This window comes from Emydura macquarii, unplaced genomic scaffold (genome assembly GCF_026122565.2).
Source record: "Emydura macquarii macquarii isolate MOO-44397 ecotype Brisbane River unplaced genomic scaffold, CSIRO-AGI_Emac_v2 contig_1348, whole genome shotgun sequence".
Lineage (NCBI taxonomy): Eukaryota > Metazoa > Chordata > Testudines > Chelidae > Emydura > Emydura macquarii.
The window spans coordinates 17,179,640-17,196,836 of NW_027131485.1; the positions used below are offsets into that span (position 1 = coordinate 17,179,640).

The 17,197-nt window shown below is 45.4% G+C and overlaps 1 protein-coding gene across 5 annotated transcripts in view; it reads left to right on the forward strand.

The window, feature by feature from the left end:
• The window catches only part of ABAT (4-aminobutyrate aminotransferase), a 124,403-nt gene extending 107,501 nt beyond the window's left edge, over window positions 1-16,902 (forward strand). For 4 of the 5 annotated variants that reach the window (XM_067551276.1, XM_067551277.1, XM_067551278.1 and 1 more), the window contains 5 exons: window positions 1,605-1,742; window positions 2,606-2,773; window positions 3,644-3,790; window positions 11,754-11,865; window positions 14,415-16,902. In XM_067551276.1, the coding sequence (XP_067407377.1) occupies window positions 1,605-1,742; window positions 2,606-2,773; window positions 3,644-3,790; window positions 11,754-11,865; window positions 14,415-14,536 (687 nt within the window). In that variant the 3' untranslated portion in view covers window positions 14,537-16,902. Of the gene's footprint in view, window positions 1-1,604; window positions 1,743-2,605; window positions 2,774-3,643; window positions 3,791-9,530; window positions 9,682-11,753; window positions 11,866-14,414 lie in introns of those variants that run through there. The other variant, XM_067551279.1, reaches the window with a different exon arrangement.
• Window positions 16,903-17,197: the final 295 nt, after the last annotated feature.

Below are 17,197 nucleotides of genomic sequence, written 5' to 3' on the forward strand. Positions count from 1 at the left end.
ACTAGGGGTTTGTCTATACTGCAGTTAAAAACCCACAGCTGGCCCATGCCAGCTGGCTCAAGCTTGGGCTAAGGGGCTATTTAATTGTGGTGATGACATTCGGGCTCGTGCTGGAGCCCAGGGCTCTAAGACCCTGCAAGACAGGAGGGTCCCAGATCTCAGGCTGCAGCCTGACCCCAGGCTGCAATTAAGCAACCCCTTAGCGTGAGCCACATGCAGCCTGAGTCAGCTGACATGGGCCAGCTGTGGGTTTTTAATTGCAATGTAGACATACTCGGAGAGAACACTGCATAGTTTGTCTGTCTCTTCAGCCTGGAAGTAGGAATGTTTAGGCTGAGTGGAACTTACCCAGAACTTGAAAGGAGAGAATGAAATTTAGGTAAGGTTCCTGCATGTCGTCTTTATTTGTTATTTTAACCCATTTCTCTGACCACTGTGTTCTCCCTGACTTAGTTCTGGAAAGACTGGACTGTGCTGCTGCATACATTTTGTGATTACAGAAATTCCAAAAGAGAAGACTCCTGCAAGGAGCCAAGTCAAATTGGCCCTGACATAGGAGCCATGGTGAAAAGCAGGCGCTGAAGCCTAGCGACCCAGTCTGAGAGTGGCAGTGAAGCCCATCACTAGGAAGTATGCCCTCACAAAAGACTGCAGGGCCAGGGTTACAAGCATAGCTTGCTCTGTGATCTGACAGAACAATGATGAATTTGGGACCTCATAAATATACTGCAATGGGCTGTGATGTCCTAAATGAAGCATTATCACTCCGCAGCGGGATCATTCAGATGGGCACATAGTGTTACACTGGAGAGAGTTCTTATTCAAACCTAAATAACATCAGGGAAACCTTACAGGCATAGCAAAATGCTTTTGAGATACATGCTGTTATGACAAACACCAAAAAACCAACATGTCAGTGGAGAAAGCAATAATGCAAAGGATCAATTCACAAACTTAAAGATATAAAGAGTTGATGATTTGTTGGAAAGGCCCTATAGTAGCTGATCAGCATCTTCAGAAATAGCATAAACTGTTACCATGAAGCTGGAAGTGGAAATTTCCAGGCACAAATTATATTGCTAACCATCAACAAAACTTCTGAACTATTTAATCTGATTAATTTCAAAGCATCTGCAGTACCTTTGCATGACTGGAGAAGTGGATTTGGTAGATTTCCTTGTAATACTAATAATGAAAAGTGATTAGATGAGGTTTCACTTAATGGCACAATATATAACTGTTTTTTATTCAGCATCATTTGACTAGCATAGTAAACTAAAGCAGTTTCCATTATTTCCCCAAGTTTTACTACAACTTTCAAAAAGCATTATTGTAAATTAATGTGAGCTGTATTAAAATTAAAAATGGTTTAAAATTATAGCACTTTAACATAATTAAGAACTAGGTAACCATCCTAATTGCTGCAGCAACTATATGTTAATTCTTTCATGTTAATGTTTGTGGTTTTTGATTCATTCACAGCCAGCAATAGTCTTTGCACCAAAGAAGTCTAGTTTCTGGTGCTAAGAAGGACTAGTTTTTCTGGGAGGAAATTTGCAAGTATGTGTTGGAAGAAAAATGTAATATCCGTGTTTGATATACAGGTGGAGGATCTGATTGTAAAGTACAGAAAAAAGCAGAGGATTGTTGCTGGAATAATCATTGAAGCAATTCAGTCAGAGGGGGGAGACAACCATGCTTCAGATGACTTCTTCCGGAAGCTACGGAACATTGCCAGAAAGGTAAATCAAACATTTTAGAGGTCCATTAAATGGTTGGTTGAGTTTGCAAGAATTCATTCCTGCCTCTGAAGTTAATTGGCATTTTCTCCAGACCATTTCAATGGTTTTTCCTATAATCTCCTTCTGAAAACTTGTCTTGCCCAACTGACGACATGCCAAAGTTGTAACAGTACTGTGTTGGGAAAATTTAGTAATCTGTTTTAATGTGACTTCAAAATTTGGTTTAGGAACCTCCCTGCCCCACAGAATCAGTAGAGTACTCTGTTGCAAGTAACATTTTTTTTCAAAAAGGGTCTGGAATTTTCAGCTAGTCAGGGTGACCTGATTGCCTGATCATTCCAAAGTGTTTTATGCTACAGAACAGATGTGCCCAGATGTTGCCTGTGTGTCTCAAATGTGAGTGGCTAGTAATGTTGTAGGTGGAGATTTTCAAAAGTACAAATGGAAGTTAGGCTTCTAACTTCCATTGGGACTTTCATTAGGAGTTTGATGTCTAACTGCTTTTTGAACTTTTGAAAATCACGCCCCTAGCATTTACTAATATCCATTAGAAATGTTTTGGGACAGTTTATATAAAAACATAATTCTTTTCTCTGTTGTTCTCACAGGCTTGTATAGAAACCAGATTACTGTGTACCTTACTGAAAAATAGCTGAATTTCTTTGGATGATGTAGTCACAAAGACCTAATACATAAACTGTTCAAAAAGACTGACATGAGAAAGGCACTCAGAACAGTTCTCCTGACATATTGTTCTGTGCACTATTCTTTAACTCCTAGTATTTATGTATTTAGTAAGAGGTGAACATTTTGTTTTGGAAACATGAATTCAAGTTCCCTGATCTCTCAATCTCTCTGAACAGCATGGCTGTGCGCTTCTGGTGGACGAGGTGCAGACAGGAGGTGGCTGCACTGGGAAGTTCTGGGCCCATGAACACTGGGGCCTAGATGACCCAGCTGATGTGGTAACATTTAGTAAGAAGATGATGACAGGAGGATTTTTTCACAAGGAGGAGTTCAGGGCCAATGCTGTAAGTGTTGGTGTGCCTTGTATTCTGTTATCCTAACTGTTAATGAGTGAAGAAAGATGGTCCATTTCTGGGAGTGATTCTAAAATGTGCTGAAACTTGGGATGTGCTTCTGTCCTCAAATGCCTGGTGAGCATTTTTTTGCTGCATATATAATAAACTCAGCTGGCCTACAACTGAGTTCATCTGATATGTGGCCATTCACATGGCATATTTGAGTAGGATGAAGCTATTATTTGATACACAGACTCTCTATAGACCCACAAACACAGACGGTGGGCCTAATTCTCCACTCTTTTACACTTGTCTAACTCCAAGGAAGTTATGCTTCAGTGGACTTACGCTGGTATAAAACTGGTGTGAGGGAGTGGAGAATCAAACCCAGTATTTCTAATATGCTTTATTTTTAGCACCAAATCTGAGTGAGATGTGACCCTGTACTTTGGGGGGTCTATACTTCTGTTCAAGTTCTGCAGATTCTTTTATTCAGATTTTTTTAAGACAATTACAGATCTGTGCATAGTTATAAACTTAACATATGGAAATAGAACCAATGGGAAAACAATGAAAGTGCTGAGGCAAAATCACATAGCGCTAAACGCTGGCCTCAGTTATAGCATTTCAGTGAGGTTACAGAGGACGGGGTCATTCTCAGCACAGAGTGGCTTCTCCCTGATTCTTCCTAAACACTGTGAATCTGGTCCCTTTTGGGCAGGCTTTCTGTTCCTACAGCAGAAAAGAGGGGCCTAGTGTTCATTTCTGGTGTTCCAGATGTTTGTTGACACCCATACTCACTTTCCTCTGTGTACAGCATTGCTTTAATTCAGATTGCCTCTCAACATCTTCCACATTTTTTTCTGTCTTTTTCTCCAGCCATATCGGATTTTTAACACCTGGCTTGGAGATCCCTCCAAGAATCTCATGCTTGCTGAAGTCATTAGTGTTATTAAGAGGGAAGACCTTCTAAACAATGCAACCCATGCAGGGAAAGCTCTACTGGCTGGACTGCTGGACTTACAGGTAACTATGTGAAATGCTTATATGAATACGAGCAGAGGAGTGGATTGGGATCATGGAAATTTTCTGATCAGCACAGTGGCCCAATCAGTCCATATCCTGCCACAGGCAGTGCCCAGTACCTGGATGCTTTAGACTCAGGGCTTATCTGCTTGGTAACCGGAACCAAAACTACTACATTGGTTGCAAATCCCACCTTCAGTTACTTCAGTGCAAGTCTGTGTGTGTACACTTATTTCAGAATAAGAGAGCCCTATTATGATGCCACTTTAATGTAACTGAGTTAAGTTACATTCAAATAGAGCACATTTAATCCAACATAGAAACTTGAACCAAAATAACTAGAAGTGTGAACTACAACCAAGTAGTTATGTTGGTTGCAGCTACCATTTAGTCAGGCACTAAATCAACCTACTCTCCACAATGTACCTCACCAGTTGATAATGTGAGATTGCCTGCAATGGCCTGTGGCCATCTGCGACTGCTAGTAGCAAATATCCCCAGTGGCAAGAGATGGGGCACTGCACAGGGAGGGCTCTGAGTTACTACAGAGAATTCTTTCCCAGATGTCTGGCTGGGTCTTGCTGACATGCTCAAGGTTCAACCGAATGTGATATTTGGGATCGAGAAAGAATGTTCTCCCAGGTCAGATTGGCAAAAACCCTGGGGGGGGGTTTGCCTTCCTCTGTAGCATGGGCCCAGGCCACTTGCTGGTTTAAACTAGAATAAATGGTGGATTCTCTGTAACTTGAAGTCTTAAAATCATGATTTGAGGACTTCAGTAACTAGAGGTTATGGGTCTGTTACAGGAGTGGGTGGATGAGGTTCTATCTTCGAGTGATTGCTCATATCCATTCCAATATAGGTGTGTGCACGCCACAGTGCACGGTTCCTGGAACTTTTTTCCCCTTAGCAGACCCCGTAGGGCCGGCACTGGTGCCCCCTGGAGTGCCGCGCTCATGCCGCAGCACATGAGGCACTGCCGGCCCTAGGTCCCCTCAGTCTCTTCTTTCTGTCCGTGACGGTGGGATGGAACTAGCACTTGCTCTCTGCAAGTGCTATTCCTCTTCTTTTATCTCTTTGTTAATCAAAGTACCTAGTTAGTTTAAGTAGTTGTTAAATGCTGTAGTTTAGGAAGAAGTCCCTGACGGACTTAAAGTGGCCGGGCTATGTCCCAGCCGCCTGGGTTTAACCCCCTTCTGTCCTCCCCCACTCGGTACCTTAAGTGCCTGGGGGGATAGCAGACAAGAGTACGATATGCAAGGCTTTAAACAGTGAGCAGTGCAGAGAGATCAGGTTTAAAGCCTTGCTCCTATCGCAGCACTCCGCTCTGTGTCCGGGTCGTCCTGCTCCCCCTCGGTGCGGAGCGCACCGTCAGCACCGGATTCCACTCAGCACGGAGCAGCATCCCCGGTGCTGACGACGAGGAGAGCGCATGGAGCACGGACACTCCCCTGCGCCATGGGTACGGGCAGGGTCGAGGACAGAGATGCACCAACCACGACCCGTCGAGTCCCCTCCGGGTCTGCATCTCTGAGCAGGGGTCCACCCCTGACTCTTCGGAGTGGGAGAGTGCCCCTGCCAATGCGCAGGCTGGCGGCATGAGCCTTGTTGGCCGGCCTATGCCACCTCCTCCCCCCCCCCGCCGAGGGAGAAGGGGCTGGGGTCCCGGGGCAAGCCCGTGTGGGTCCCCCTGAAGGGCAGTGGAGATCCCCGGTACAGGGAGGACGATCTCCCGCTAGACGGCCACCAAGCGGGGCTCCAGCCGGCTCCGCACCCCCAAGCGGGACCGGAGCTCCCAATGGCAGCAGAGCTCCCGCCGGCTCCGCACCCCCCGCCGGCTCCACAGCAGCACCGCAGCAAAAAAAAAAAAAAAAAAAAAAAAAAAAAAGCCAGGGCCGGAGCTCCCGAAAGCAGTGGAGCTCCTGCCGGCAGCGGGGCTCTACTGGCACAGCAGCCCTAAGCGGGGCCGGAGCTCGCAGCGGGGCCAGAGCTCGCAGCTGCCCTGCACTCCATGCAGCACCGGGGTCCACACGGCACCGGGACTCCACGCTGTGCTGCAGCTCTCCACAAGGCTGAGGGCTCTTTGGAGCTGCCCCACAGTGGTAGGCAGCAAACACACGGTCCCCAGCGTGGGCAAGGCACCTGGGACCAAGGACGACCGACTGTGTGGCGGCTCGGGTCCAACGGGGGTGGGGCAGTCATCGGAACAGCCGACGCCACTACAAGGTGTCCAAGCAGGCGGCAGAAGTGCTAGTTGGGGTACAGTCCGTGCCTTGGCACAGTCTGAGGCCCATAAACACCACTCCTCGGTTGAGGAGTCAGACCCCGTGGACGCACCCTCTACGGGTGCACCCCTTTGGCAAGGGGAGCACCCGCAAGACTTGCCTCGGTAGTCCTATTACTCCTTCCCGGACAAGGCAGTCTCCAGGGACCACATGGCGCCACTGTAAGATTTCAGGGCGCACCAAGAGTTGCTCAAGAGCGGGGCCCCCACCTTGAGGTTGGCTTCCGCCATCCTGCATGGAGGAATCATGCCGGCTAAAGCAGTGCTCCAAACGTTAAATGACGCTGCTGCTGTGGTGGGAAAGGCCATAGCCCCCGCAAGTTCCATGAGGACGTGCTCATGGCTGGTACCCTCAGGCCTGTCCAGGAGATGCAGCAATCTATCCAAAATGCCTGGATCCAGGAGACTAGTATGCCACCTCACCCTACAAGGACACATACTTTCATGGGTCCATCCTCCGGAGCCAACAAGCACCGACTCTTACTACCATTTACTGCCTGCCCCTTGGCCTATCTTCGGCTCCAAGGGTGTTCACCACTTGCGTGGCGGTAATGGCGGCCCACCTCAGGCGAAAGGATGTGCAAATCTTTCCCTACCTGGACGATTGGTTGATAAGGGGTAGGTCAAGGTTCCCAGTGCAGGACAGCGCGACTCACGCTGCTCCACATGCAGCAGTCTGGGTCTGCTTATAAACGATCAGACATCCACTGGCCCCAGTGAAACGCATAGAGTTCCTTGGGGCCACCCTGGACACTTCCCGGGCCAGAACCTTCCTGCCTCAGCCATGTTTTCAGGTGCTGGTCTCTATCATCTCCCAGCTGCACCGATACCCCACAACAACAGCCAGGCACTACCTACTGCTGTTAGGCCACATGGCGGCCTGCACATACATTGTGAGGCTAGCTCGCCTGAGGCACAGGCCACTTCAGGCATGGTTGGCCTTGGTATATGTGCCAAGCAAACACCCACTGAACTGGGTGGTCCAGTTCCCCGCCCACCCTAGCCTCCCTAGACTGGTGGAAATTCCCCAGCGCAGTAGGGAAGGGCGTTCCCTTCATGGAACTGATCCCGTCGGTCACCTTAAGCTCCGACGACTCGTATGTGGGATGGGAGCCCACATGGGTGCTAACTTGAGCACTCAGGGGCTCTGGTCGGTGGAGGAAAAGTGCTTGCAGGTCACCGTGGGGGAGCTGAGAGACATTTGCCTAGCGTGCAGGCTGTTCCTCCAATCCCTGACAGGCAGAGTGGTGCAGGCACTGCCGGACAACACTGCAGCCATTTTACATGAAGAGGCACGGAGGGACGTCCTCTCTGCGAGGAAACTACCCATCCTTGGGGCTTCGCCATGAGGCACGACTCCGCTGGACTGCCTCTCACATCATGGGTGTGAGGAGCGACGAGGCGGATTGCCTCAATAGGTCATTTCTACCCCACCACGACTGGTCGCTGTACTCAGGGGTAGTGACTGTGATCCTCCAGAAGTGGGGTGTCCTCCAACTGGATCTGTTCGTGTCAGTTTGGAATGCGCAGTGCCAAGGCTGAGCTGGCGCCGGGGTCATGAGACTGGGTTGGTTTCAGATACGTTCCTCAGTAACGGGACGGGGACCCTCAGGTATGCGTTCCCGCCCACTCCAGTCCTGCCAAAGGTCTTACTGAACATAAACAGGGGCAGGGCGGATGTCATATTCACTGCTCTGGCCTGACCGAACCAGCGCTGGCTCAGCATGCTGCTGGACCTTTCGTTTGCCCCGCCCATGGGGCTCCCGAGACGGCATGACCATCTCTCCTAGGACCACAGTCGCCCATTGCACCCGGTCCTGGATTCCCTGCAGCTCACGGCCTGGAGGCTCTGTGGCTGGCGGCGGTAGAGGGAGCCTGCTCAGTGCAGGTCCCACAACTCCTGCTGGTCAGCAGGGACCGTTCTACACAGGTCGTGTATCAGGCTAAGTGGACATGGTTTACCTCTTGGGCGGAGTCCCAGGGCATTCTGCCAGCCTCTTGCCTCCGCAGGCGACCCTGGAGTACTCCGGAGTCTGGTGCTGGCCTAGTTGATGGTCCACTTGGCAGCTATTTTCGCCTTCCATCACCCGCTAGCGGGGAGATCCCCGTTCTCCCATCCCACGTTGGTCAGGGTGCTCAAGGGGGTGGAAAGGCGGTATCCCCAGGCCCACAACCCAGTGCCTCCCTGGGATATCAGCCTGGTCCTCTCGAGACTCATAGGGCCCTGCCCCCTGGGAACCCATGGCTTCATGCCCTCTACTGCGCCTCGTGGACGGTAGCCTTCCGGGCGGCCATTACCTCAGCTTGGGGGATCTCCAAACTTAAGGCCTTGACCTCGGAGCCCCCTTATACACTATTCTATACGGATAAACTGCAGTGGAGGCCATGCCCGGGCTCCTTGCCTGGGTTGGTTTCCGAACCTCGTGGTAACCACGATTGATCTCTCCCTGTGTTTCCCAAACCGCACGGTCTGGGTTTGGAGATGGCATTCGCGAGACGAGCCCTGGCCTGTTACATCGAAGACACGGCCGTTCCAGAAATTGGCGCAGCTCCTCACCGCGGGCGGGGGACTGGATGAAAGGATCACCGGTCTCCACCCAGCATATTTCCGCGTGGATCACATCCTGCATCAAGTGCTGCTAGGAGCAGGCGAATGTGCCGCTGCCGTGTGTCATCACAGTGCATTCACCCAGAGCTAAGGCCTGGCATTCCTGGAGCGAGTGCCCCTGCAGGACATCTGCAAAGCAGCCACCTGGTTGTCGGTCCACACCTTCACGTCCCACTGCGCCATTGTTCAGCAGGCGAGAGAGGACGTAGGATTCGGCAGAGCCGTGCTGAGGGCAGCTCACTGGTAACTCCTACCCACCTCCGAGGTATGGCTATTTAATCACCTATATTGGAATGGATATGAGCAATCACTCGAAGATAGAAAACAGGTTTACTTACCAGTAATTGTTGTTCTTCGAGATGTGTTGCTCATGTCCATTCCACACCCACCCCCCGTCCCCACTGTTGGAGTTGGCAGAAAGAAGAGACTGAGGGGACGTAGGGCCGGCAGTGCCTCATGTGCTGCGGCATGGGCGTGGCACTCCAGGGGGCACCAGAGCCGGCCCTACGGGGTCTGCTAAGGGGAAAAAAGTTCCAGGAACTGTGCATTGTGGGCGTGCACACACCTATATTGGAATGGATATGAGCAACACATCTCGAAGAACAACAGTTACTGGTAAGTAACCCTGTTTTTTTGTGGCCTGTGATGTGCAGGAGGTCAGACTAGATCATGTTGGTCCCTTCTGGCTTTAAAGTCTATGAGTCTGATTTCTACTGTGTGGTCAATTTGGGCAAGGAACTCCTTCCCCACTATTGCAAATAGTCAGCGTACAGAGGTTTAATTGTCCTGGTATTATTGTTTTAAGTTAAATACCTCTTTGTACTACAAAAGGCCCATATGTCTTCTAGACAAGAAAACGAAGAAATGATGGGCCCTTTCCACCACAAGTATTAGAGTTTTTATCAACTGAGGTCATTATATCACACTGCTCACCATGATGTCTGAGCCCCAAGGTGATCATTGCAGACTGCAGGATTGGGCCCACCTCATACGTGAAATCCTGGTGCATTCACTGAAGTTGTTTTTAATACAAATAAAATATGGGTTTACTGATGCCTTTACGATAATCAGGCTACTGTGTACTAGCACAAAGAGTTTTTTTAACAGTTATTTATTGTGAAATACTAAGCTAATGCTAGGAGTACTTTTGAACTGGGGATCTATTGGCACTTAGAAGCTGTGTGATTATGATAGGGGAAGTGTTTGTCCAATCTGTGACTAGCAAGTGGACAAAGAGGAGATAATACAGTCAGCACATTTGTTTGCAAATGGTTAACGCTGTTCTCCCTCCCAATCTGCCCATTAATCATCCTGCCCAAACAGGCAGGGAGAAATGAAAATGTGGCTTATTTTTCTTCGAGACTTATGGCGCAAATTAAAATTGTTTACGCAACTTCATTTTGCAGGATTTGTGTCATGAAAGTGAGTTATGATTGGTTCAGCCTGTGGACATGCCAGATCTTGCTGCCTCAGTTTGTGTACTAAATTATTGATCATGTGTTTGGTTTTTTTGTTGTTCTTTTTTAATGAAAAGGAATCCTATGGAATATACCAGACATAGTTTAATCTGCTGCACAGAGACAGTCATACATAAGGCCATCTCCTCAAAGCGTGGTGCATATCAAGTACAACTGAGTTCAAAAAAGAACTGAATAAGTTCATGGAGGATATGTCCATCAGTGGCTATTAACCATGATGGTCAGGGATGCCACTTCATTCTTGGGGTAACTGTAAACCTCTGGCTACCAGAAGATAGGGATGGATCATTCCATAATTGCCCTCTTCTGTACACTTCCCCTGAAGCTCTGATTTGGGCCATTGTTGGCGACAGGATACGGGCATGGTCTGACACGGTATGGCAGCTCTTATACTGGGGAGTGAGATTTTTCTTGCTATACAGAAATTCCCTACTGCCCGTTTCATTCTTCTCTTTTCAGTAAAAAGGCTATGTCCCAGCTGCACAGCAGTGTGCGCTTCCTTGGGGAATAAAGAGCTTAACTTTTACTAGTCACTCTTAGAAAACAAAGGTTATGACTTCACTAGAAATAAGCATCATAAAGCCAAAAGATTGAAAATACCTACTGTGAATATGTGTTTTTAGCAACAGAATATATTTGTGTCTAGCAAAACCTGCAGTTTTATTGCAACATGAAGATAAGCTCGTTTCTAGCACCATACAGTAAACTGTTTGTGCTCAGTTTTGCCTTGGCAGTGTCCTAAATGTATAGGATGGATGCATTTTAAAAATCTAAATAAAAACAGATGTAAACATTTTATTAGAAAATGTTTAAGCAAAAAATAAAAAAGCAACGGTCAGGGTTTACAAGGCACAGTAATACAATATCCGGGGATGGTATGCAGTGGGGATTTGGGGAGTTATTGGGGATCAGAGGGTGGCAGCAGCATGATGAGCTGTGGCCCCGTAGGAGGGGCTGGAAGTGTGGGACTTGAGGCTTGCAGGGGGGTATGTGGGGAGAGGGGGACGCTATCCAGCGTGGGGGCAGGGTTCTTGGGAGGCATTTGCCAAGGAAGGCAAGTGAGTCCATGTGTGGGAGTGGAGGTCTGAGGAGTACAATGGTGTGCAGAGAAATATATGGGGAGGGGGGGACGCTATCCATCGTGTGGGGAGGATCCCTGGGAGGTATTTGGCGCAAGCGAGTCCATGCATGGGGGTGGGAGTGTGGGTCTGGGGAGGACAATGGTGGGGTGGGCTGCAGTATCCCAGATGGGGGGTGGTGGTGTTAGGTTTAAGGTTCTGTGGTATAAACTCTGTCAGACTTTTTCACATCCTTGTGTGAGCGAGAACACAAATTCTTATCAGCCATAGACATCTAAGCTTCTGAAAACTGCATCAGGGCTGTTATTGCAGCTGGGTAAATAGGTCACAGGGCCCTGTGTCAGAAATTAAAATTGTGTAATATTTCCATATCTGCAGAAACGGAAGAGAAGGCAGAGTGTCCACATGTCAGAATCCCATGGTACAGAATTCACCAGTAAAATGTACTGGAGTCTCTGCTGTAGAAGTCTGATAGCAGATGTAGGAGTAATGCTCCCTTAACTCTTTATTCTAGGCTCGTTACCCCCATCTCATCAGCAGAGCAAGAGGGCGAGGGACATTCTGTTCATTTGACGCTCCAGATGATGCAACTAGGAACAAGCTAATTACCATAGCCAGGAACAAAGGTATGATAAAGTCTGTCTGCATGTCATGCAGGATAGTGGCTTTCAATATCACATCCCCTCATATATTTGATTTTTCCCCTGTAGCGCACACAGAATGTCACACAGGCATTGTACCAGTGAATGAAAAGAAGTTCCAGAAAAATTTTTTTTCCCTGGTTGGGGAAATAACACTATTTCCATAAGCTTGATACCAAAGCCCCAGTTTGTTTCCACAACTCAGGATATAAGACAACAGAAATGTTCCCCTTCTGTTCTACATACTGCCTGATATCATTTAGGTGGAGATTTTAACATTTATATTAAAATAGAGATTAGTTCTACCAAGGCTGGTTTTTGTTAGTGTATACCTTTACATCAGCATGCTTATTTATCATTTATTTTTAAGTAATATTTTATAATGCCATTTATCATTTTAATTGTTTAATTAGAAAATGAAATCATTTTTCTATAACAGTTGGATGTTCTAGTTAGGCTGGTAGTACTGGAAATGTATTTGTGTATCTAAAACCACACAATCGTGTATATATGTGTGTGTACACACACACGTGCCCCCCCTTCCCCCCATAATCCACTGTTTTTGCATTGTAGCTTACAATAATTTACAGTTTATAGAACTGTCATTTTATGTCATGACACAGCACAGTTTGTACAACCAGATAGACTATAATATAATAATAGTAGATGATCTATACAAATGTATCTGTAGCTGGCCAAGATTTGCAAAAGTAACTAGGGATTTTGGGGTGTTCAACTTGAGACACCTTAGAAGGAAGGGGCCTGAATTTCAAAAAATAAAAAGTGCTGAGCCACCCACCCTCTGAAAACAAGGCTCCTTCTAATTTGTCTCAAGTTGGGCACCTCAAATCATTGTCATTGTATCTCTTTAGGTTTAAACAATTATACAATGATTGATGTGTGGGGGTTGGGAGTCAGGACCTTTTCTTTGTAAAATCTAAACCAGTAAAACAATTACCATTAGTAGTTAGGGCTGGGATCTTGCACTTTCATAAAATAAGACTCCTGTGCAATGAAAATCTTTGCAACGTTATAGGTTTTAAAATAAAATATGATTTTTGGAAAGTGCCTGTTTAATGACCTGAGGCTTCAGAAACTCTATCCGTATGTCCTGTGTATAGAACCAAATCAGACAAATTAAGATGCAAATGGTGAAAAAGATGTAAGTACCAGAATAGGGGGTGAAAGCTATAAACCTTATGGAGTACTCAGTAATGAAATAACCCTTGAGGCTCCCTAAAACAGTAGCAAAAGTACCAACCATTATTGTACTTTAGAAACTAAGCTTGATCTTCTCTATGTGAAATTTATTTTTTCTCATGCACGCTTTAGAGAGTTATTTTTCAAGGTTTAGAGACTCCAAATTTAAAACACAATCTACCTTACGTGTTTTAAATGTACTCTTGATTCTATGAATTCTTAGTCTTCCAAGACTAAAAGCATGTCTACACTGCTGTGGTTGCAGGCATCTATGTCTGTGTAGACCCGCTCAGTTGATGGGAAAGCGCTGTCCCATTGACTCAATTAGTCCATCTCCCTGAAAGGTGGAAGGTAGCATTGACGGGAGAAACTCTCCTGTCAATGTAGCGTCATGAAGACACCGCGCTGCGTAGACATAAGTACCTCGAGATGAGATATGCCAATTACATTATGTAACTAGCGTATCTCACGTTGACCCAGTGTGGCAGTGTACACCAAACCTAAGGTTGCATGATAGCTTGAGAAGAGTACACATAGGGCATGCCATTGTATTAATGAACTCAGTGCTGTCCCTCCACTGAAATTACTGTCAGACCAACATTTTAAAAAACTCTAAAAGAAAATCAATATCATTCTTGCTCATAAAAACTGAGCCAACAAAGAAAGCTGAAGGAGAAATACTTTCAGGACCATGTTAAAACTAGCTATTGCTGTAGGTAAGTGTGGGTGGGTATAGCCCAGCTGAGCAACAGAGATTTTAACAGTACTGCAGATTGATTTGGAGAACTAATAGATTGTTTCAGAATCTGGAGAAAACTCTACTTTTTTTTTTTTTTTTTTTTTAAACTAGCAGGGATTAAATGGTTGGCCAGTCCCTTTGGATAGTTACCCTTGACCTTCTGTACTCAACTGTCTATTAAATACAAAACATCACACCAAAGATGAAAACTAGCAAACATCTTGTTCTGTGATGTAGGCCGTGACCCTGTAAGAGCATTAATGCTCGCTTTCAGTCTTCATCACTGCCTGAGCGTCAGTTCTTTGCAAAACTATTTGGCCTCCCTTGCCACTGCTAGGACTACTTTCAACATTTCAAACCTCTGGTGAGCAGTATCAAACAGCATCATGCTTATTTCGTTTGTTATTGTGGCAGTTGTTCAGCTCCAAGCCTCTCTGCACCATTGAAACTCCATGTATGCTTTTACATGGGTCTGCAGTGCTGTGGAGAAGCTTGTGCTGGCCCTCTGCACTGGGGTGTACTTCATCCTGAGAGAATGGTATGTGCCGTGTCTTTAAAAAAAGAGAAGTGACTAAGGTACATCTTATTGCCTTAGGTGTTGTGCTGGGAGGCTGTGGTGACAGATCGATCCGTTTCCGCCCAACTTTGATCTTCAAGGATCACCACGCGCACCTCTTTCTGAACATCTTCAGTGACATCTTAGCAGACTTCAAGTAAACACACATTTCCCTTGCACTGAATAGTCCAATCCTCTAAGATCGTGAAATTAGTATACTTAATTGATAAATATATTCACTTACAGGACAAAATGTGAATTCGTAAACTGAAATGGTTGGTTTTTTCCCATGCTTAGCACCAAGTCAAGCTGCATTGTACTGAAACTCTGGACATACATGGAAGCTTTGGAATTGGTTATCAGTTTCACAATCCCCAGCAAGTGCACCCAAATGACTATGCTTCGAGCAGTGTGTTTCCAGGGGAATACTGCACTTCCTGAGTGCTAGACTGCACTCCTGTTTTCAGCCTCAGGTCAGAGCAGAAACAAGAAATAACCCTGCAGACATGCACTGCCTTGCATATTTGATTATTTAAACATGACACAATATCTATATTTTCTTAGGTGGTAAACACAGTAGCTTTCCTTTCTCCACTTCGTGTCCAGAGGAAGCAGCAGGTCTTGTGAGTGTGAGGTAGAAGCTTAGGAGATGTGCCATTGGGAGATGGCAGAAAGTGCCATTGTCTGACAGTGATTGGGAGGAAAAAAAGATATTTCAAAACAAACTCTGCTTTCCAGTACTGCCAAGTACAGTATTTCACAGAATCTCTTCCAGCTCTGTTCCCATAAATACAAACACACAACCTGCCATACCAGACTGGACCAAGGAGCCATCAGGTCTGCTATCCTACCTTCAGCCTATACCTGGTTCTTCAGAGGCACTGATGCATCTGCCACTTGTGCAGTACATGGAAGTGAGGGGGGGGGGAATAATTCCTTCTGGGCCCTTGATTAGTTATGCCTAATGTAAAAAGTCACACTTGCGCACACTAAACTTTATCCAAAGGTTTCTGAATTGCTGAAACTTAGGAAATAAAATGAAGCACGTACTGCAGCCTTATTTTAACAATCTAAAATGTGTTGGGCTGTGGGATTATTAACCTGCTTGCCCATAATATGCAGCCATTGATTTAGCAATTCTAACTTCTAAGCAAATATTCAAGGTATTTTGCAAACCACAGATGCATTGTTTTGTACAGAGCCATTACCTGACATCAGATCCGTTGTGCTGGAGTCTTTACTAAATGCACAGCTCTAATGCAAAATAATTCTATTGCTTTAGTGGATTTCTTCTCTCCAACCACAGGATCTATAAATGTCAGTGGTCCCTTAATCTGTTCATTATCAGACAGTTGTTTTGGGTAACTCCTTTGTATATGTCTTTCCTCTATCTAGTAGAAAGGATATTTTTCTTAAGCTGATTTGCTGAGCTAATGCTGTTGTGTATTTCCTTTCTCTTTGCTATAGAACATTTGAATTTTGAGACTTAACGACTGAACATTATTCAGAGTGCAAAATTTTTTGAACTGATTCGTGAATTTTTCATGTCCTGAGACAATAGATAAGTATTACAAATTAAACTATTAAGCTTCCAGTGGGCGATAGATTCTACAGTTCAATTCAGTGGAAGCACTTAAATATTTAAGTTGAGACCTGCACAGCAACACGGAAGATTTAGACATATGTTCTGATAAATTCAATGAAAGATGTGTCTAAATCTTCTGGTCTGCTTTGAAAACCATAATATTTCTGCCTAACAATGAACTTTCATAATTACTGGCAACTAGCAACCAAGGAAATTCACTTCTGCTCATTTAAAAATATGCAGATTCATGTAAGCCTGTGTGTGTTGCAGCCTGTTCTGGAACTCATTGGTCAGAATTCTCATAGTGTAGACGAGGCTTTTGACTCTAAGTTTTCTGATGATTATCTGTAAAAGTTCATAGTTTGGGAAATAGCAAGCAAAAAGTCAGGATAAAACTTGGAATTGTATGTAATTACAAAAGACTTAATAGAGGGTTGATGAATAACTGTACAGTGAAACCTCATTATCATCACAGTCCTAGTAGGCATAATACCATCAAGAAGAAAGTCAAATTAAGAAGATCCTCATTTGACAACATTTTGGGAATTAGTTCATTCAACATATCATCAGTGCAGTAAGTTTTAGTAAATGTCTCTAGCAAGTCTTGTACTTTTACAGAATCAAAGGTCCAGTAATGAAGTCTTATCACATCCTCACTTTTATTATACTCTGTGTTTTTTATAACTCTTACTGAGACTCAGTAACTGTGTAAAATTGTGCACAACGTATGTTGATCAGATTGTTAGAAAACATACACAGAGAGCACTGCAGCCTAAGCATAATAAAGTAATATTGTTTACAGCATACTGTGGACAGTGCCAAATAAATGTTTAAACAAAAATACCTAACTGCACTTCATGATGTAACTGGTAACAATGTACACGAATCCATGAAATAAATAAGTTTCCTGTGTAATCAGTATTCTTAAATAAAATATTTATAATTGAATTCCTCCAGTAGCCCTTTTTATTATTAGAAATACACCTTTTAAATAAAAATATACACTCATAAATGTTATGCTCACTACATAGTTCTGTGTTTTTATATACTCTTTGGAGGATTGTTCTGTATACACCACACACACAGCCCACTCTATCAGGTGATAACTTTTGGCTGCACTGGTGTTTAAGCCAAGAGGAAGCACAAGCCAGCACAACTGCTTCATCATTTCCTTTTGCTTTAACTGCACCATGGAATTCAGCCTCCCTGTAGGCATGAGGTGAACTCCGCCTACTGG